The 22,166-nt window shown below is 45.8% G+C and overlaps 1 protein-coding gene across 3 annotated transcripts in view; it reads left to right on the top strand.

The window, feature by feature from the left end:
• Positions 1-22,166, top strand: part of PALLD (palladin, cytoskeletal associated protein) — a 389,315-nt gene that overhangs the window by 183,999 nt on the left and 183,150 nt on the right. For all 3 annotated transcript variants that reach the window (XM_070045831.1, XM_060301374.2, XM_060301375.2), the window contains exons 8-9: positions 7,189-7,308; positions 9,074-9,413. In XM_070045831.1, coding sequence (XP_069901932.1) covers positions 7,189-7,308; positions 9,074-9,413 — 460 coding nt within the window. The remainder of the gene's footprint in view (positions 1-7,188; positions 7,309-9,073; positions 9,414-22,166) is intronic.

The following is a 22,166-nucleotide window of genomic DNA, read 5'->3' as shown; positions in this document are numbered from 1 at the left end:
GTGTCTTTTAGAATTACGATTTTCTCATGGCATATGCCCAGTAGTGGGATTGCTGGGTTGTATGGTAATTCTATTTTTAGTTTTATAAGGAACCTCCATACTGTTCTCCATAGTGGCTGTATCAATTTACATTCCTACCAACAGTGCAAGAGGGTTCCCTTTTCTCCACACCCTCTCCAGCATTTATTGCTTGTAGATTTTTTGATGATGGCCATTCTGACTGGTGTGAGATGATATCTCACTGTAGTTTTGATTTGCATTTCTCTAATGATTAGTGATGTTGAGCGTCCTTTCATGTGTTTGTTGGCAGTCTGTATATCTTCTTTGGAGAAATGTCTATTTAGGTCTTCTGCCCATTTTTGGATCGGGTTGTTTGTTTATTTGATATTGAGCTGCATGAGCTGCTTGTATATTTTGGAGATTAATCCTTTGTCAGTTGCTTCATTTGCAAATATTTTCTCCCATTGTGAGGGTTGTCTTTTCATCTTATGTTTTCTTTTGCTGTGCAAAATCTTTTAAGTTTCATTAAGTCCCATTTGTTCATTTTTGGTTTTATTTCCATTTCTCTAGGAGATGGGTCAAAAAGGATCTTGCTGTGATATATGTCATAGAGTGTTCTTCCTATGTTTTCCTCTAAGAGTTTTATAGTGTCTGGCCTTACATTTAGGTCTTTAATCCATTTTGAGTGTATTTTTGTGTATGGTGTTAGGGAGTGTTCTAATTTCAGTCTTTTTCAGTCTTTTAGCTGTCCAGTTTTCCCAGCACCACTTATTGAAGAGGCTGTAGGTGGCCTTTTCTTTACACAACAAGATAAATGCTTGTTAGTCAGCGTTTAAAAACTTAGTGAAGTAAGTCAGACAGAAAAAGACAAATATCATAGAATATCACTTATACATGGAATCTAAAGAAATGGTACAAATGAACCTATTTACAAAACAGAAATAGAGTCACAGATGTAGAAAACCAATGGTTACCAGGGGGTAAAAGGGGAAGGGATAATATGGGAGATTGGGATTGACATATACACACTAGTATGTGTAAAATAGTTGACTAATAAGGCCCTACTGTACAGCACAGGGAACTCTGCTCAATACTCTGTAATGGCCTATGTGGGAAAAGAATCTAAAAAAGAGTGGATACATGTATATGTATAACTGATTCACTTTGTTGTACACCTGAAACTAACATGACATTGTAAATCAACTGTACTCTAATAAAAATTAAAATAAAACAAAAACTAAACGCATTTTTGAAGGATACATACATATGTGGTAAACATATAAGGAAAATCAAAGGAGTGATTATCTCTAAAGGGGAAGGAAGATTCAGCTGGGGAGGGCGTATGGGACATTCTGCAGTATTGGTCATCTTTTATTGCTTAGACTTATTGATGGGTGTGCAGGGTTTCATTTCATTGTTACTCCTTAAACTGTGCATTTTTATTAAAAATTTTTTTATTGAAGCATAGTTGATTTATAATGTGTTCATTTCTGCTGTACAGCAAAGTGATTCAGTTATACATGTATAGTCTTTTTCATATTCTTTTCCATTATGGTTCATCTAGCATATTGAATATCGTTCCCTGTGCTCTACAGTAGGACCTTGTTGTTTATCCATCCTATATGTACTAGTTTGCGTCTGCTAACCCCAAACTCCCAATCCATCCCTTCCCCAGCCCCCTCCTCTTTGGCAACCACAAGTGTGTTCTCTATGTCCGTGAGTCTTAAACTGTGTACTTTAAATATCTTTCTCTATATATGATACAGTTTGAAGTTTTAAAAAATCCTTTATAAAAATTTATACAAGGCTTACAGTTACCCACACTGAATCTCATCTTGCTGATTTTAGCCCAGAGTCCTTTTTTATTAGTTGTGTTAGCCAAACCATGTGGCTTGGAAGGTAAAAGCTGGATTTTTTTTTTTTTAAGTTAGGCCGGCCCCCAAAGGGGGGGAAGAAACCTGTGAAGGACGACATTTATGAACGTGTTCCCTCATTACCCAGAGGACTTAGTAAGGTTATCCTTGCTGCGTCATCATTTTATGTTTCTGCAAACAAAATGGTTTTGTTTGTATTTAACCAAGAGTTCAGCATGTCCAAGAACTTGAGTGAAATTTGGGGTTAACCTCTGAGAGATATTTATGTGATTAAGTAATTTTTAGGCAACTTTAGAAAGCAGAATTTACCATCAGCAAAAATGGTTTCCAGTTTACTAAGTGATTATATGCCCTCAAATCAAAAGTCACCAGTTAGGAAAATTGGATTAAAAAGGATTGTACTTAGAGTTATTAATAACTTTAAATTTTTGCGTTTTTTAAAGGACATTTTTTAAATAAAAATAAGTGAGCCTCTATTTCCCTTTATTTGAGACAAGCAGTCACTTCCTGATTCCCATCCCTCACCAAAATGTACTTCACAGAAATCTTAAGGTCTTTGTTTGAATAAGATGTTACTAGATGAAAATTCAGTGCTGCAGCTGGGCTCATCTCCTGTCCTGCTGGCTTTCTTCATCCCTGTAATGTCAGAGCCATCCCAGCTGAGACGCTCCTTTCTCTCAGCAAAGTGTGAGCCTCTTGCCACTTTTGGATGAAATTTTCCAAGAGAATCAAAGCTGAACAACTTTTAGGGCATTGGACTAATGTTTTATCTAGTAAAAGTCCCTGAGACAAAGCAGTGTCTGAAGATCACCGAAAGAACTTGCCAGTGCTTTTTTATTCTTATTTTTTTCTTCCATATATAGACTGTCCAGTCGGTCATCAGCTCTGTGCATGAATCTACCTCATTTTATGCAATAGAAGTGTTCCTGAAAATTCATAGAAAATGAAGTTAGTTCAGTCAGATTCGAAACATGCAATCTTTTCATTCTCAAAAGGGCCCTCTGGAGGAGAAGGGGCAACTGTATAAACAAGCTCAGGTTTTCTTAAAATGGCATAACTTAAAAAAAAAATCAAAATTGTAGATAACACAAGAAGACACCCTGAGAGTTGGCCAGATCATCACTCCAAAGCCACTTTCTATTATCACTGCTGGATAAGATTTTACCCTGATTTAAAATGTAGGTTCAGGGCACAGAACTGTGTTAACTGTAAACACAGTGTTTACAGGGAAAGTGTTCTCAGGCATTGAGAGCAATGGCATTTCTCTGTCTCCAGAAAGTCCATCTTCCCAGGCTGAGAGAAGACCGTTCAAGTGCATCGACCCTGGGAGGACAGTGCAGGGAGGGAGGGGTCAGCCACGGCAGCTGACGGCCCCAGGCTCCCAACAGCATTCTCTAAGATGGAGCCCATCTCCCAGAGGATGGGGGGGGGTGGTTTTCCCCAAATCTCTACAGACTGGGCTGTTCATTTCTTCTCCCACCGTCATGGCCACGTGACAGTGTCCTTCGGACTGGGCTTGTATCCTTCCAGTGTATCTCATATATTGGAGGACACACAGCCCACCTACTTGGGCAGATGGGTTTCTAGTGAGTTACTTGGATAGTGAGAGTAATTGAAGTGTTCAGATCCAGGAAACTCCTTGTTTCCCATCTTAAATCTTTTATTACTTCATTTCTCATTGGGTTTCTCATGTCCTGGACCAGGAAAAAATGCAGAACAGCTAAGAGGCCTTGTGCTGTCGGAAGAAGGAGCTTGTGGGGGACGGGGTGTGACTGTCAGCATTTTGGCCTCAACATTCACCATGACCTTGAGAGGATCCCTTTGGACCTTGGACCTCACTTGAAGAAATGAGCAACTTGGGCTCGTCCACATACAGTCCTTTACAGCTGTAATATCCTGTGCTTTATTGACCCTCCTCTGGTTAAGGACACTTCTAACTCATCTCGTAACCATGTGTATTCAATTTAAAATTCCCAGTCCCTGTTGCCTTTCCAGATACATCTCACTTTCCCAGTGATTCATCTTATGTGAAGCTCTGACTTGAATTATTTCCACACTTTATTCCTCTTTGATTGAGAAGCCTTGAACTGTGTGCAGTACACTCAGAAACACACAGGGTACCTTCCTTCACGCCCTCTGTCATCCTGTCATTTTCCTTCTGTTCAGGGAGCCTTTTTATCAATAATAATTGTGTGCTTTAAATGTATTCAAGCCTTGGGACTTCCCTGGTGGTGCAGTGGTTAAGAATCCACTTGCCGATGCAGGGGACACGCGTTCGAGCCCTGGTCCGGGAAGATCCCACATGCCCCAGAGCAACCAAGCCCGTACGCCACAACTGCTGAGCCTGCGCTCTAGAGCCTGTGAGCCACAACTACTGAGCCCGTGTGCCTGAACTACCGAAGCCTGCGCGGCTAGAGCCCGTGCTCCACAACAAGAGAGGCCACCACAATGAGAAGCTTGCACGCCGCAACGAAGAGTAGCCCCCGCTCGCCACAACTAGAGAAAGCCCGCGCGCAGCAACGAAGACCCAACACAGCCAAAAATTTTTTAAAAATTAAAGAAAAAATGTATCTCATGCCTTTACCTGCAAACTCTTTTCTTAATATGCCAAACACCTCAGCAGGATTCCTTGATGTTTTTTGAGCCAGGAACTCTGGTGGGCCCGACAGCGCAGTGTTTTTAAACTGTGGATCATGACCCATGAAAGTGGGTGGCAACCACCACTAGTTTAAAATAAAATAGAAGAGAAAATGGGTAGTAACCAGAATTTTCCCACTATTTCTAGCACAGGAAGTCTTCAAGGATACCATTCTTTCAAAAAGAGAAAATAATTCTGTTTGTTTGAAACAAGGCAACAGATTTTTAAGAACTCAGCCTATCTTGTAATTGAAATCAACGCCCACGAGCTCTCTTGGGACATAAAAGAAGATTCACTTTCATTTTATTTATCATTTAATTGGTTCACCTTTGCGTTTATTACTTTTATTGGTATTTAAAAATGGACATGTAATTTTAATAGTTACAAATGTTTGTATTAGAAGGTAGGACTTTTACCCACAGTGAGCACTTTGCCCTCCCAGTGTTTCAAACATAACATCTGTTTGAGGGCAAGTTTGCTAATTTTCATTACTGATGTTTGACTCCAGGGGAGACGCATTCCTCTAAATCCTGAAAAGCTTGCCCTCAGGGCTGTTAGAGAAGGAGCTTGGAAGAGAAGTTGCCCACATCCTGGTTCTTGAAAGCATGGCTGCCCAGACATCGGTGGCTCCAGGTGGCGACCACCCATGTCCCTAATCCTGAGGGTCAGCCGCTCAGCTTAGCCCCCAGTGGGGCACCAGACTTGGCCCACCCAGGTGGGCTCACTCCACGGGCTGTGGCTGGCCTCCAGGTTGGCAGGGATGAGCCGGGTGGTCTCAGTTGTGGTGGCCCATCTCTGCTCAGGGGCCCCTTTCTCCAGCCCCATGGCCTCCATCCCTGAGGGGTTCAGCCGGGCTCCTAGAGATGGAGCAGAACCAGAGGGGACCTGAGGCTTTGGCTCAGAACAGACATCACTCCCACCGCTTCCAGGGTTAAAACAGCCGTCAGGCCAGCCGGAACCCCAGGGCTAGGGAAGGGGATGGGGCTGCAGAGTCCCATTGCAGCAGGGCCTGGATGCAGGAGGGGATAACTGCAGCCATTCCTGCAAAAAATCTATGGTACAGAGTCTCACGTGGCCCACATAATGTGTGAATAATCAACAGGCTCTGTGGGAATCAGAAGTATATGATTTTTTTTAATTAATTAATTTATTTTTGGCTGTGTTGGGTCTTCGTTTCTGTGCAAGGGCTTTCTCTCGTTGCGGTGAGCAGGGGCCACTCTTCATCGCCGTGCGCGGGCCTCTCACTGCTGTGGCCTCTCTTGTTGCGGAGCACAGGCTCCAGACGCACAGGCTCAGTAGTTGTGGCTCACAGGCCTAGTTGCTCCGCGGCATGTGGGATCTTCCCAGACCAGGGCTTGAACCCGTGTCCCCTGCATTGGCAGGCGGATTCTTAACCACTGCGCCACTAGGGAATCCCCTAGTGTATATGACTTTTCTTAACACTTACCAACACAATCGTCTTATGTTACTTGTACAATATAGACAATCATTGAATTTAAAAATAGTTAATGCACTCCCATAATAATACATACGTACATACATTAATTAATTAATTAGAAATAGCTAATACACTCTTGATCAAGCTGCTTCTTAATGGGACAGCTAACAGTTCCTGACGACAAAGCATTTAGCACGCACCAGGCAGCACCCTAAGAACAGTGTGTATCATGTCCCAAGAATAGATGGTCGTGAGGAGCATGGAGTCTGGAGCCCATCTTGGTTCAAGTTGCCACTCATGAGCTGCGTGACTTTGGGTAAATCAATTAGCCTTACTGTGCTTCAGCTTTCCTGTCTGTAAAACAGGCTAAGCGTAGTCAATGTAACTCATAAGGTTGACATGAGGGTTAAATCTAAATGCATCTATATTCAGTGCTGGTAGTGTTACCTAGTGCCTGAGAAGGGCTTACGTAACTGTCAGCTGTTGTCATGGTTACCATCATCCCCCCTCACAGTAACCCTGTGACGGTTGATTTATGAGTCATGATTCATACAAATCCTAAAAGGTAGGTTCTCTTATTATCTCCATCTTCTAGGTAAGGGCTCTGAAGTTCGGGGAGGTGGACCAAAGTCACAAAAGCCCCATGGGGCAGCGCCCTCATTCAGGCCCCGGCAGCTGGTTCCAGAGTCCGGGCTTTGCATTGCTACAGAACATGGCCGCACTGTGTAACAGTAGTTTCCAGAATAATCGTCTGCCGTCAAACATTTCCATGTTATGTTCTTTTTTTCCCATTGTCAGCTTTTCAGAGAAGCTTGATTTTCCCCACCAGTGGCTTTTCAGTTGAGCAGCTCCATTGTAGTTGAAAGGCCTTCCATGACCATCAACCAAACTAGGCAGGAGCTGGCATCTTCCACATGCCTAGCACAGAGGCACACACTTTGCAAACTTCTTGTGTCCTCTACACAGATACACTCGTGAGGTATAGGTTATCCCTGTTTTATAGGTGAGGAAACCAAGGCTGATGAAAAATCACAAAGGATGAGTCCCACTCCAAAGCTTTTGCCACTGGGTTGAACAGCTCAATTAAATGTCAGGAGATTCTCTTGTGACGACTTCGTAAAGTGACCCTATAATAATTGTTACTGAATTTGCTTGTTTTAGAAAGGCAGAGGGTCTGGCTTCTTTGGACCAACTTTGTGGTTACCCTCTGATGAGTTACTCTGCTCTCTTCCTTCCAGAGGAGATCTGCACCCTCGTTATAGCAGAGACGTTCCCTGAGGACGCCGGGATCTTCACGTGCTCGGCGAGCAATGATTACGGGTCAGCGACCAGCACTGCTCAGCTGGTGGTCACCTCAGGTATGTGAGGAGCGAAGGGTTGACGGGTCCCCACGGCAGAAAGGACCCACCGGGAGGACTGCTCAGCCTCCAGGAATGCTTTGCCCCGGGGGTCATCCTCACAACCAGGGTTTCATCACCGAAACAAAAGGCTGGGGTGGGAGAGGGGGAGGGGAAGCGGAGATGAAAACACAAAGGTGATGATGATGTAGCAGCGAAACACACGTGGGGCTCTTCCTTCAGTCTTGGGATCTTGGTCTTGGAAACAATGCGATGGCTGCCCAAGGGCCTCCTGCTGGCCCAGAACTCTGCTCACACCAGTGTCCACGGGGTCTAGAGATACTGGCGCAAACCAGTCACTGTTTAACCCACTAGATAAACCTAGAGAAGCTGTAAAGATCTTAGAAACCAGATTTCACTGAGACTGGACGCCTATGAAAAACTAAAGGAATGTATTTTATTATTAAAACCAACATTCAGAAATATCTGGGCAGTTTTTTAAACTCAGAAACTTAGTGCTAGGGAAAGCAACCTGAAACAGTTCTTTTCCTTTATTTCTTTGACTTTTAGTTAACTGTTTTCTATTATTAATTAGCTTTACCTGGTCTTTACGGCCTTATTTCTGTTGTTTATTTTACAGTGGTTTTAAAAATACCTCTTTGGCCAAGCCCAGTACGGGGCACCATGGTTAGGAGGCAGTGAAGACACAGCCAAGCGGTACCTAGATTTCTCTAGAACAGGGAGAACTCGTGCTAGGTGGCGGCAGAGACACAGAAAAAACCAGTTTAGGGCTGTAGTGGGGAATTAGTGCTTTTTCATCTTCATTAAGAAACGTAAAGTTCACCTTAATGGGACACCAGTGGATAGGAATGAGGGCTCTAAGTGTTAACAGGAAACTCCAGGGTCACGATCAGAGCTCCAGGGAGGATCCCAGTATTTTGATTTTGAGTTGAAGACAGTCCCAGCAAATGGCCACAGCAAGAGTGCAGTGCTCTAACCACGTGGCCAAAACTCCGGGCTCCTCGTCCGCGTGGCAGAAATTAACATGCAGTATTTCCCATTTTCCTCGGGGATAAATCTGCTCTAGACCAAACGTAAGAGCTATTTTTGAGCTATATGTTCACCTCAGTAGGCATTTTTTGGAGCTCTGCTGGACTCTGCGCAAGGCAAGGAATACAAAGATACTCTTAAGATGCGTTCAGGCCATTGACAGGAACAAGCAAAACTTTCTTTTGTATCAAGTTACAGCTGGTGTCAGTCATGTGAACCGGAAAAAATTGTCCGTGAGATTGTAAGACATTTCCCTTAGACTCAGAGCTTCACTTGGCTTTATGATGGATGAATGAATGAGTGAATGAGTGAATACCCGTTGCCCAGCACCGAAAACCTTTGTAGCCTACACTAACGTCAGCAAAGCTCAGGTAGGATGTTCCGTTGGATCCATGGGCTGAAATGCAAGAAGACAAAGCATCATTAGTTGATACTGTTTGTGTTGTCATTTGTTTTTTTGATGCTGTTTGTGTTGTGTGTGTGTGTTTTAACCAAGTTCTATCTTTAGCTCTTGTTTGAAATTTGTTAATGAATTGGTAGCTGGTCTCCCAGCTGGTGGGCCATTCAGGAAATGAAACAGGTGCAGTGAAATCAAGCCTGGGAGACCCAGGCCCCCCCTCGGCCTTGCCCCATCAACAGCTAACAGGACCCTGGGCTCCCAGGCTGTCTGTGACGGTGGGAAGGATCTGTGGATCCTAAGCATATCACGGTGTCTTCCCCCTGTCCCCTCCCTCAGCCAACATGGACACCTGCAGCTACGACTCAGCCGGAGAGGCCAGCAGTGGCCGCTTCCAGCCCTCCCCTCTGCCCCCTCCAATCTGGGACACCGGCTCTTTCGAGTTGGCTTCACAGAAACCAGCTGAGATCCAGCACGTGACCGGCCCCGTGTTCGGGCTGAGCCCGACGGCCCTTCAGTTCAATTCCGCCGCGGAGAGGGAAACCAACGGCGTCCACCCGGGCCACGGAGTGAATGGACTGATGAACGGCAGAGCTGATGGCAGCAAAGCTCTTCCCAGCGCAGCCGTCCTGCTGTCACCCACAAAGGAGCCCCCCCCTCTGCTTGCCAAACCGAAACTGTGAGTACTCCCGTACGACTTGATCACACTGTGGTACTTGCGCTGAATTGCCTCTGTTGCCAGGGAAACCGTTTTGCCTGGGCTCCACCACGGGGCAAGTGGCCCCTCCTGCAGGCGAGTTGTCCCGGGCTGGTGTGACCTTGCTACCAAGTGGGGTCCTTGAAAAATATAAATGATACCCCAAAGTAAAGAAGGTAAATGAGAAGCTTGGTCAAATCTGCCTTTTGCTAAAAACTGTAAATGGTTTCAGCTGTGAAAGTATCTGTGCCTGGTGCAGCCTTCCGACGTATGCAAGGGTGTAGCCCTCCCCAGAGGAAATGGGAAGGGAGTACGTTGAGCTGTTTATTAAAAGCATTTCCAAATGTTTCGCATTTAAGAATCAGTAAGCAAATCCGATACAGATAAGCACGGGAAGCCTGAAAGCTGAGGATGGAGATTGCAGGTGCAGACCCTGGGGAAGGAATGAGTGCAGAGCGCCCTTCCCAGCCCGACCCACTGGGCTTTGGGACCCACGGAAGGCATGTTTCCGCGGATACCACCTTCGTACTTGGTTTCCATTATCTTGTTAGGATGATAAACCTTGCGTGCGCTGTTTCCATTGGCACCACCGGGGAGGGTGGTGATGATCGGAGCTGTCACAGCGTCAGAGAGGAGGAATCAGTTAACAGAACAGACCTCGAGTCACTGCCCTGATGGAGGTCGGTGGAAACGTCAGCGTCACATCAAATGTGTACCCAGTCTACGTGGCCACGTTTCCTTGAGAATGAATTCTCCAGGATCTGGGAAAGCGCCCTGCGTTCTCCCCGTGATGTCTGAGCTTTGTGATTTGGGGCAGGAAGGATGGCTTCAGGATAGGAGTTACTCTTTGCTTCCCTGCTACTGAACAGCCTGCTTTATTCTCCGTTCCATCAGCTCATTGGTGAGAATAGGTCGGTATTCAAATGAGAATAATGTCTTATATCCGTACATCACTTTATTGTTAGGCGATTTGATGAGCATTATTAGACTAATCAAGTAACAAATCATCCAGACAGATGGCTTAAGTTAACAAATGGGCGGGCAATTTTATAAAAGTAAACTCCTTGACAATCTTGTGTTGCAGTTTCAGAAATCTCTCTTTTACTACCCCGCATTTTGTAGGCAGCAGGGCTGCTAGGTTTGTGTACGGTAGCGAATGTTCCATACCTAGACTCCAGGCGGGCTGAGATGCCGGGCAGGTCGCAGGAGCTCAGAAGTGGCAGCCTTAAAAGAGATTTATACTCTTGTAGCTCCAACCCACTCAATGAACCGCCTCTGCTGACTGCCTTTATCTTTGCATCTTGAATATGTATATGCAGTGCTTTTAATGAAATAAGGGACCTGCCTTCCTGAGGGAGAACGGGCGGGGTGTCCACTGACTGGGCCCCGGCTGGGCTCTCAGTGAAGTGCGTCTGCCCTAATAGCTCAGAAAGTGAGTACAAATCACAGGAGAGCAAAAGGGAGGGGCTGTTAACATGCCTTTGCAGCCCTCCTTATCTCAGGAGTTTGAACAGCTCTTCAGCTTTGAGCTGGACTTAGGTGCGGTTAGTGTCTCTGGGAGGGTGGGGCGCTGTCTGTAAAAGGCAGACAGAACACTTGGGTGGTTATTAAGAGGCTGTGGAGCTACAGGTTTGAAGAGTGGCGTCATGATCTGCTTCTTAGTCAGGTTTTCAGTATAAGGTAAGATACAGGGAAAGTGGATTTCAGTGTTTAAATTCCCTTCATGCGGAAATTTAGGGAAACCTGGTAGCTTAGAAATAACATTGCTAGTAGCAGGTTTTCCTGCTGCTTTCCTTTTTTTCAAATCTTTTTGTGTTTAAATAGATCCTTAGAGCATCACTTCATGATTTTCATATTGTATAATTACCTGCCAGTTACGAGGTAGGAAATAATATGTGATTGACACTTTCAAATATATATATCAATTTTAAAATGTTCTTATGAATTGCAATCCTTTTTTGGATTTTGTTTTAATTACAAAGTAAGTGCGTGCTCGAGGTGACAATTCAAACAAAACAGAAGTACCTGAGGTAACCAGCGTCATGGTTTGGTACGAGGTCTTCCACCCTTTCTCTGTTATCATGGTCTTTTCAGAAAATGTTTGCTCATTGTTTCAGGAGTTGTATCCATTGGTAGGAATGCCATCGAATGACATCTGCAAATCACGTAGAATGACATCCAAGGAATTGATGATTCATGTCACTGCCAAGTAAAATTCCTGTTCATGTCTACTTCCCTTCATACATTGGGAAAGAAGGAAATTTTGAGTCTTGTGGTTGGCAGTGGGGAAACTGGTGCACTTGAATCTTTTTTCATCGGCCCGTGACTTTACTACTCTTCATAAAAAAAGGAGAGGCTTATATTTGGGGGAGTTTTATGGCATTTCATTCATCTGAACCATTTGTAAGCAAACAGGAAACAATTAGGAGGGGACAAATAATAGGAATTTAAATATGTCCTCTTAATAGATGAACCTGAAAAGGGTGTTTGATTTGTCAGATTCCTGAAAAATTATCATTGTCAGAAGGAAAATCTCTTTGCACTCTTTTCTCTCAAATAGCTCACTATTTATTATGGAAAGGGGAAAAAAATCAGACTGAAACAAAATGGTAGAAACGTCCTGAGTTCCCTTCTGCAGCAAGGTCCTCCCACAGAAATCCTCACCAGGGGTCTTGCCGCCCTTCCAGCCTCCAGCTGTATCTGTGCTCCTGGCCCATGGTCGTGGGATCCACGTCCACTCCCGTTTCTGCATCTCTCAGTGTCTTTGGCTCAGACACCACCCCTCGGGTGTGAGTTAAACACGATTGGATGTGGGCCATTCAGTGAGTTCCAGGTGCCAGACACAACGCACCGTGGGCCAGAGGAGCACTGAGACTCCCCCCAGGAAGGAATTCACCCGTGAGAGTTGTTGGTGTGACTCGGTGTCGGACACTTAGCACCGTCCACCGCAGTGCAAAGAAGAGAAGCCCCGTGCTGCTGACATCATAGCTCTTATCAGAGAAAAAGAGGCAGGAAGGGACATACGCCTGGCTTTTGTGAGCTGTTTTTATGTTATTGTCCTTGTTCAGGGCACAGCAAGTAAGTCTGCTGCTGCAAATGATGCCCGAAGATTCAACATAAATACACGACTCTGTTTGTTAATAGGAAATCAAGTCCCAAGAATCTTTTTTTCTTGCCAAAACATAGTCCCCGGAGGACATGGGTGTGCAGGGTCTCCAGGATTAAACCCTGGAGGGAGACTTTGGAGCCAGATTGAGCAGGTGCCTTACAGGTCCTGTTCTCCCACTAAGCTCGTCTCTCCAGTTAGGCCAAGCAGCATGGAAAGACCCATATGCTGTTTTCAAACCCCATTTCTTTCTTCTTTGATATTCGTCCTCCGTCTTCTGGAAGAAGCAAGATGAGGCACCCAGGAGGGGCTGGCTAGAGGGGAGGCCGTGGGTAAGTCCCTGCACTGGACCCAGGACAGCTCAGCGGCTGAAACGGTGCCAGGCACATGGCCCAGCCCTCAAAGCCCAGGCCCTGGGGTGGGAGAATGATCCTGAAGCGCTCGCAGCGTGGTCACCTGCTCCATCACCAGCCCAACGAGGTGCCTCTCCCTTTGTTCCTGTCCTCCCTGCTCTCTCTTCCCTCGGCCGCTAAAGAGAACATGGTGTCAGGAGTTCCCACCTGAAAATGGTGCAGTGACTGCAGGCTGAATCAGGCTTCTCCAAGCGGCCACGTCTCAGACCTTTGCATCTCTCTTCCTCCTTTCTCTTGCTCCCACCCTGAGAGAGCTGGTTATTCCAGCAATGCTTGTCTCGAGGACAGGGGCAGGTCCTGTAAACTCACCGCTGCTTAGGTGTCGGGTTTTACGTGTCACCTCGTGCAGTTCTGCCCTGACATGTGCGTGACGATGAGCGGCCGAGAGCCCTGTGAGAGTAGGAGGAGAAGGGGGAGGGTGCTGGAGAGAGACAGGAGAGGAGGGGGCGGCCTGCACCGCTCTCGCATCAGGGGCTCAGCTGGGCCAGGCTTGCTGTCTCTGGGACATCCCTGTGGTCCCCTCCGCGCTCCTGGACACTAAGAGGGGCACAGGGGTTCCCTTGCCTGGACTGTTCGCTCCCCGGCATGTCCTGCCCGCTGCTGAGGGCGGCTGGTCTTCCCACTTGCCGCGTCCCCCGGGGCCCCCAGTCCAGAGCGGCCCCCAGCCGTGCCCCGTAAACCACACCCTCTGCTGTCTGCACAACACGGAATTATTTCTCACAGTGGCTTATTTACTTGAATGTTGCTTTGGGCGTTGCTTTCCCCCACTGTTAGAGCGAAAGACCTTGACTGTCTCTTCACTGCTCTTTCGCCGGGTCCTGCGGCCTGACAAACAGTGAACACTCGAAAGATCTGAATGAATGAAGCAAGAACAGACCCATAAAGAGGAAGAGAAAGGCCTCCCACGTTTAGAGCAACCCGTTCATTGTGCTTAACTTTGACCCACATGTACTGTGGGATTTCTACTTTCCAACCCCACGCATCCCAGACGTTTCCCACTTGACAGTACCTCCCAGCTGACACCCTTATCCTATAAGCTGAATGAGGATGAAGGATGAAATAAGAATCCCATTGGCTAGAATCACATTAGAAAAGGATGTCCAGGGTACTTAATTTGGGAGCCTTTTCAACTCCTTTCTCATTTCTCCCGTGTTCTCCTTTTATGAAAGTCTGACTTTAAAATGTTGTAGACACAAATGAGACGTTTGGGAAAACGAGGGACCCGTCACTCTCCTGTCCACCCCCCACTGGCTGGAGGACAAGCAAACTGCTGTTCAAGGTATGTGGGCTTGACATGTCAGCACCCCGTCCGATGCAGACGCTGGATGACGGGCCGAGGGCTTCTGGGCTGCTCCGCACGTCCTGTTGATGTTGGACGCGGCCCAAGCCCGGGTGTGGCTCGGTCAATGCAACTGGGAAAGTTGGATGTTTTCCGTCTTTGAACCTCTGCTGGTTGGGGTTCAAGGTCTCACTCTGTGACTGTTTGACATTCGAATACCAATGGTCTCTTAGGTTCTATCCAAGGTAGAGGCTTACCTGCTAGGTCTAAACACACACACAAAACAAAGAGACGATAAGCAAAACAATTAAGGTCAAAATAAGAACCAAAGGTCAAAGAGATGACCTCTCCCAGCAGTTGTGAAGAGGTCATTCTTTTAAAGTAAAAAAAAAAAAAGTTATTTATTATTTGGCTGCGCCGGGTCTTCGTTGCAGCTCGCGGGATCTTTAGTTGCAGCATGCGGGGTCTTTTAGTTGTGGCATGCGGGATCTAGTCCCCGGACCGGGGATAGAACCCGGGCCCACTGCGTTGGGAGCATGGAGTCTTAGCCACTGGACCACCAGGGAAGCCCCAGGAGTTCCTAAAATGTACAGAAATGTCCTGAGAATCTAGCTCACGTGTCATTCCCTGCCTCCTGATGAGTGTGCAGTGTTGGGCGATGCTGGCACCCAAGGCACAAAGAGGAAGAAGACAGCGGTGTTACCTTTGAGTAATTCATGACCAAGTACTGCTCAGATCACACTGGCAGGAACACACACAATTCTGCACGTCTGTCAGCGTCACGCAGACGTGTAGAATGACCAGTCCCTAGATTAGCTTCCGCGCAATCCAAAATGCCTTCTCTTCCCAGTTTGATGTTTGGAAGATAAGCCGCTCTGCTTCTGATTCCGAAAACCGAATAGGCACCAGCTTCCATTTCTGGTTGAATGATTTTCCTTGTCTGCTGAGTCTAGTCAAATAACGAAGCAATTTAGTGACAGTGGAAGTGCAAAGTATAGAACCAGAAGGGTTTTCAAAGTAATATTAGGACAAAAAAATAGGGCAGCAAGAAGTTTCTTCAATTTGTTATTATAAAATCACAGGCACACACTCATCCATGTGTTTAGGGACGTGGTCCTAATGCTGAAGCCCCTGGCCGTGCGGGTGTGGACTCCTCGTGATATACTATGATGATGGCTTTGCAGGAACAGTGTTGATGTTGAATCGCTTTGAGGCAGCCCCTCCCAGGAATGCAAAGTCCAATCAAGGAACTTCCTGAAGCTTAAAGCTTTTCAGGAAGGAATAACATCTCGATGTATCCTTCCTTCCTCATGGTTTTTTCACCTCAATATTGGCTCTGACACAGAGTCACATTCTTGGATGTTAGGATATGAGTGCTCTGCTGTGCTAGTCGCTTGGTGAGTGTAAAGTTTTAATTACATTTCCTGAAGAAGCTTGAGTCCTTTTTATGGCCGGTAGCCTTATCTGGTGTCTAAAATACAATTGAAAATACTTACAGATAATCTACATAGTTTTGAAGTAGTTCTCAACCATCCAGAGGAAGTACCAGATAGTCATCTCAAATATTGGGTGCTTTCCTGAAAGAGTCGATGATGATGCAATCTCTCTTCAGTGTGTCCATCTCATCTGGCCTACGCGCATATGAGGACCCCTTTGGTGATTACAGAGTAAGTTGAAAAATGTAGTCCCTGCTGGGTAGAGACCTTTTATTTTTTAAAGGGGGAGCCACGTATGAACTACATGCCCAGAGATCGTGCTGTAAGTCTGCTGTCCAAATATTAGCAACAGAGCGTTAAGCAAAAAATCCTGGAAGCAAAATGATATGTGGAGCTGAAGACTAATTTTACGGAAAAAAATAAACTATTTCAACCAACTAATAATGTGTATTATGTGGGAATTCCCTGGTGGTCCAGTGGTTAGAACACTCGGTGCTTGCACTGCCGTGGGCTCGGGTTCATTCCCTGGTCGGGGCACTAAGATCCCACAAGCCACACGGCCAAAAATAATAAAATAAAATGTGTGTTATGTATTAGAAGGAAATGCACCAAACGTTACAGCTCTCTGCGTGGTGCACTATTGAGCAGACTGTGTTTTCCCGTTGACTTGATTTTCCAACTGAATTTTCAACAGTGAGCGTTCTTTTATGGCTACAAAGTGTTATTTTAAAAGCAATAAGCCCTTGGCACCCTGTCTCTCCCATCCGTCCTTCTCCATTCAGCCTCAGGCCAGCGACCACCATACTGAGCACAGCTGGACGCAGAAGGTTCTGGCCCTGCGAGCTCTTGCCCCTCCCCGCTCCCCCCCCCCCCGCCCGGAGCCCCCCTCTCCTCCTAGATGTCAGGGGCTTTGGGATTCCATCTGGGCTTTGACAACCCATCCTGGAAGACCCTCCCCAGAAAACGCCCCATATTCTAGAGTGGTGCTGCCCCTCATACACTGGCTCTGCTCCCCCAAACCCAACCCCTTTCTCCAGTTGCGCATCTCAGGTGTTGGGATAAAAGTAACAGGAGTAATAAAAACTAATTAAAAAACAAAAGTAACAGGAGTAAGATAACTTTTCATTTTAAGGCCAAAAATAAGCCAAATATTTTAAAGACCAGTGTTTAGCAGATAATCCCTACAAGGCCTTGCACAGAAAGTAGGATGAGACTTTCCCCTCAGAAGCAACAGTGAGGGAGAAAAGATACGAGAAGGAAAATTGAAGTTCCACGTCAAATAACAATATTATCAGTAAAATACCTGCCGAAAGCGGGAACGGAGTTGTGGTTAGTGGGAGATGAAGAGAGAAAAAGGCTGAAGACAGCAATGAGAAAGGATAAGGAATTCCAGGACCGGTGCTGTGTGTTTTGTAGAAATAGTGAGAACCCGTTTGAAGTTAGAGCCTGATCCACGTTGGATTCAGTGACTGTGGTCTCAGGACTTGGTTTCAGCCATCATCAGCCCTCTGAAGGTGGTAGGCGCAATGCATCCCCACACGCCAGCACCACCAGCTGTGTCCTTGTGGGGTCAGAAAGGGAAGCAGGTTAAGGCGGATCAGGGCTTAAAGGAAAAAGAGATCGAACTCAAGAAAATGGAAGTTACACCAAGAATGAAAATGACTCAGAGGGTGAGAATGGGAAAACAGGAAAAGGGAACAGAAGTCGTGACCACAGAGAAGACTCTGAACGTTCAAACCCTTAAGAAAGAAGGAACTTCCATGCGGTAGAGGAATTCCAGTGGTGTCTGTCTGAGTGGCCAGTGGTAGTAGAGGTCAAGGTCACAGGAGTGGAGGAAGTGGTCAGGGAGCGATGAAGTGGACACTTTAGAAGGGGCATTTATGTGGACGATGGCCAAAAGGGGCGGCAGGAAACCACTTGCTATGAAGTAGTGAAGCCATCAGCAAAGTAAGGACGTGGCCAAGGTCGTTGGTGACAGGCAGGGGAGAGGGAGTGCGACGCAGGAGCACAGAGACGGAAGGAGAGGCAGCTGCCCAGGGGTGATGGCGGAGCTGTGCTAGGAGTGCACTGGGGATCCGGGACCATGCAGGACTCTCCTTGCTCAGAGGAGACCACGATGAGGTTAGTAACGTCCTCAAGGAAATCCAGCTTCCAGTCAACGCAGAAGCGTTTCCGATGACACCGAGGAGGTGGGATGTTGGGTAGAAACAAAGAATCCCACAGATAATCCCATAGAAGAGGGGTCTGGGGGCAAGAGGAGAAGGAAGGCCGCGAGGAGAGTCGAGGGCCGGGTTTGCATCAGAGGAGGCGTGTGGGAGGGCAAGGACGTCACAGCGCCCTTGGGATCACCTGCTGGTGTTTCACAAAGAGCAACCCAGGGCCTGTGTAGTTAGAAGTGGAAGGAGCCCTTTCTGGTATGGTTCGTACTTCGTGGTTCGTCCCTGCTCACTTCGTTTCCACTGTAGCACTGTGATCCGTTCTGTAGTTACTAACCTCTTCTATCCAAGGAGGACCTTGAGCTGGGTTTTTACTGAACAAGCCTCTTTCCCGGATTTTGATATTTGAAAACAGTCGTTTGAGAACAGTTGAGCTAAGGCTCATGAGTCTGTAATCCATATATATTGGGTTTTGGTTTGTGTCTGCAGCTTTCACTACGAGAGAATTTATTTGTCTGCCGCACGCTGAAGTACATAGCTTGCCCATTTTTTTTTTTTTTTTTACCATTGATTTCTTTTCCTCTGTGAATGTGTAAGTCTTTCATTCAAATGAAGCTATCACCTAATGGTGAAAACATTAGTCCCAGGGAGCTTTATCTGAGTTGGTTCCTCTTACATGTGTAAAAGCAGGCTGTTCCTTTTCTCAACAAACCTAAGAATGACTGTTTCCTTACTCGACTAAAGTTATGATTACACAAACCTTGTGGAGAGCACTGGAATCAGTGTTGGTTTTTGAAAACCTTTTCCATATGTGGCGGGGAACTAGATATTCTTTCATTTGGTTTTAAGGATAAGGTACATATTCAACGAATTGGATAACATAGATTTCCATGAAGCATGTTGGCTGGATAATCACGCATAAATTGAGACACAGATTTGCTCCATGACTCAAAAGGAATTAGATGTTCTTTCATTTGGTTTTGAGAATAAGGTACATATTAAACAAATTGGATAAAATATGTAGATTTTCATGAAGCACATTGGCTGGATAATCACGCATAAATTCACACACAAATTTGCTCCATTATTCAAAAGGAAACTATAAATTAATTGCAATCAGAACCTCCAGCTTTGCTGTACGAAGTTCATGTCTTCTGACTCCTGGATGCAGAGGTTCCCACCGGGAAAGTATGGGCACCTCCTTCTGTCAAGGCTGTTAGGAGGATACACAGCGATTGTCAGGGGTTTTCCTGAAGTTCCGGGGAAATGCCTTAGTAAATAAGAACCTTTAGTTGGGGTCGCTGTCTCCGTTCGCACTGTTTGCTAGAGCTCACTTCTCTGCCCCAGCTCAACTCAGAAACCCTGGGGCGTGCTTGCTCTGTGCCTGGCTCTGTTTCACAGTGTCCCGCGGATCTGGATTTTTATGTCCATGGAGTGGCGGGTGTATCCTCTGTAGGCGGCCTTTGAGGGGCTCCAGCTGTGAGCCTCCTGATACAAAGCTAGTAAAACCGTGGAATCACTGACATACTATCCAAATATTTTTACTTCACTATGCACGTCAGGGACCACAAGGAGCGTAGGTCCAGCTCTCTGGTCTTCTTTTTCTCAGAGGAGTTTATACATCGGTCAAATATGGGTAATTATACGGCTCGGCTATCATTTCAAACTTTCTGCTTTCCTAGCAATTGCCATTAAGTGGGAAGGTTTCGAAAGGTTTCTGGAAAGACCACAAATATTTTCTCGTCCTTGTTTCTTTCTTTGTTGGAAAATAGTTCCTGTGCCGTCTGGTCTCAGGGATGTATCATTATATGTAGTACTGTTTGTAGGGAAGAAAAAAAAAGCTATGAAATATGGCCTGAGTACAGTGCATTGCAAAGTAAGAATGTCTTCTGTAGTTTCTAAGATGGAGTTTGTAGCTTGGACTTGCAAGTCGTTTTGGTCACGGGGGTGAAGCCTCGCTCTGGGTGATCGTGTTTCCTGTCTGGTATCCGCCTCTCCTTCGTAGCAGTTGTTTTCTTCAAAGGGCGTCCTCTAAATCAGATGTGAAATGTTCACGTTTATTTTTATTCTGTCACAAAGCATTCTCACAGAGGAGAGGGTTTCACGATGGGACCTTCTAGGATAACAGCAGGAGTTTCACTTCATGTGTGTTCTAATTATTCTATCTTAAAATAGCAGAATTATGTTTGGTCTTGTCATTACTCTTAACAGTCTGATACTGAACAGCTGCCTTAGTGGAGAGAAAGATAATAAAGAATTTTTAATTTTGACCAAGAAATGGCAGAGGGAGGTTTCTAAAAGCAGTCAGATGTCCCCTGAGTGTCCATTACTTGAGAATTTGATGTCTGCTGAGGACCTCTGCCCCCGTGTTCACCGTGGTATCACCTGCAGGGAAATGCACATGTCGTTATTTTGCACATAACAAAGGGCCAAAGGCTGCTTTTATACAACAAAGTTCTGTTTCGCACTCTTGGTGCCGGTAGGAAGCAATCTCAGTAAACTGGAATTCCAACAACAATTGGAATGGAATGAGGAAGGTTCATCTCTTCAATGCTGTCTCTGTTCTGGGTCCTTTCAGTCAGGACAAGGGAAGCCACCATGGAAACAGATTCTAGAGCCTGGGGCCCACCTGGCTGGTCCTACCTTTGCTCTGAATCTCAGGCTGCACCTCCTCTGCTGTCTTCTCATACCTGACCATCTTGCAGGGATGGATGCAGGCAGGCGATGATGCAGACTTACTCCTGGACCCAGCTCAGGCCCCAAACATATAGACCTGGATTGGAGTGGAATGAAGGGGCTACGCGGGGTCCAGGCAGACAGGAGGCATCAAAGATAGCTCCCAATTGGGAGTGTTTGGGGAGGCGGTCCTGCAAGGCCAGGTCTGTGTCGGGGGTTTGGATAGCTGATTTCTTAAGAGTTTGACCTCTGAAAAGTGACTAGAAGTTGCCCTGACACGGTGAGTATCTATAAACGGATAAATTAAAGTTTTGAATTCCTCTCTTCCTCCCAAGTCCTTATCAGTCTGCAGTGTACCCTCCACGGAGTCTAGAACAAACTAATTTAGGGTGATAAGAGAAAATAACCAAGTCCCTCTAGCTGACTGCATCCCACTTGGTTATGAGCGATCTGTCATTTTTTCTGGATTTATTTCCAGATCTGTGAGTCATTTTCCCCCTGGTGTCAAATTTCCTCCACGATCTGTTTTCACATGAAATTTATAAACATCAACTTTTTGGGTCTTTTTTATTGACATATAACACCATATTGATTTAAGGTGTGCAGCGTGTTTCTGATACATGTGTATATTGTGAAATGGTCACCACACTATGTCTGTTTAATACCCATCACCTCACAGAGGTACAAGCTTTTTTCCTTGTGATGAGAACATGAAAAATCTATTCTCTTAGCAGCTTTGAAATATACAACACAGTGTTGCTATCTGTAGTCACCATGCGGTGCATTACATCCCAGGACTTAAGTTATCTTATAACTGGAAGTTTGTACCTTTTGAGGCCCTCCACCCATGTCACTTACCACACCATCCCCTCTCTGTGTATGAGTTCAGTTTTTTGTTTTGGGGCTTTTCTTTTTTTTTTTTTTTTAAGATTCCACATAAAAATGAGATCGTACAGTATTTGTCTTTCTCGGTCTGTCATGTAGCATAATGCGGTCAAGGTCCATCCATGTTGTCGAAAATAGCAGGGTTGCCTTCTTTTTATGGCTGAATAGTATTCCTGTGTGTGTGTGGAAGGTGTGGGAGGAGGGAGAGGGAGAGAGAGGGAACATGTTTATTTCTGTGTCCGTTCATCTGTCAGTGGACACTTAGGTTGCGTCCATGTCTTGGCTACTATAAATAATGCTGCAACAAACATGGGGGTGGAGATATCTCTTCAAAATAGTGATTTCATTTCCTGAAGATAAGTACCCAGCAGTGTAATCACTGGACCATATGGCAGTTCTGCTTTTGAGTTTTGAGGACCCTCCATATTGTTTTCCATTGAGGCTGTGCTGGTTTACATTCCCGCCAACAGTGCACGAGGGCTCCCTTTTCTACACATCCTCGCCGACGCTTGTTATTTGTTATTTTGATGATGACCATCCTGACAGGTGTGAGGCGATACCTCATTGTGGTTTTGATTTGCACTTGTCTGATAATTAGCGACGTTGAGCATCTTTTCATGTGCCTGTCGTCCCTCTGTATGTCGTCCTTGGAAAAATGTCTCTTCGGGTCCTCTGTGCCCATTTTTAATCGGGTTGTTTGCTTTTTCACTGTTGAGTCGTGTGAGCTCTTTGTATATTTTGGATATTAACCCTTTATTGGTCATATCATCTGCAAACATTTTCT

The sequence above is a fragment of the Globicephala melas genome, chromosome 6 (genome assembly GCF_963455315.2).
Source record: "Globicephala melas chromosome 6, mGloMel1.2, whole genome shotgun sequence".
In the NCBI taxonomy this organism is placed as follows: Eukaryota; Metazoa; Chordata; class Mammalia; order Artiodactyla; family Delphinidae; genus Globicephala; species Globicephala melas.
Note: the sequence above shows the minus strand (reverse complement) of the source record. Positions and strands in the feature narration are given on the sequence as shown.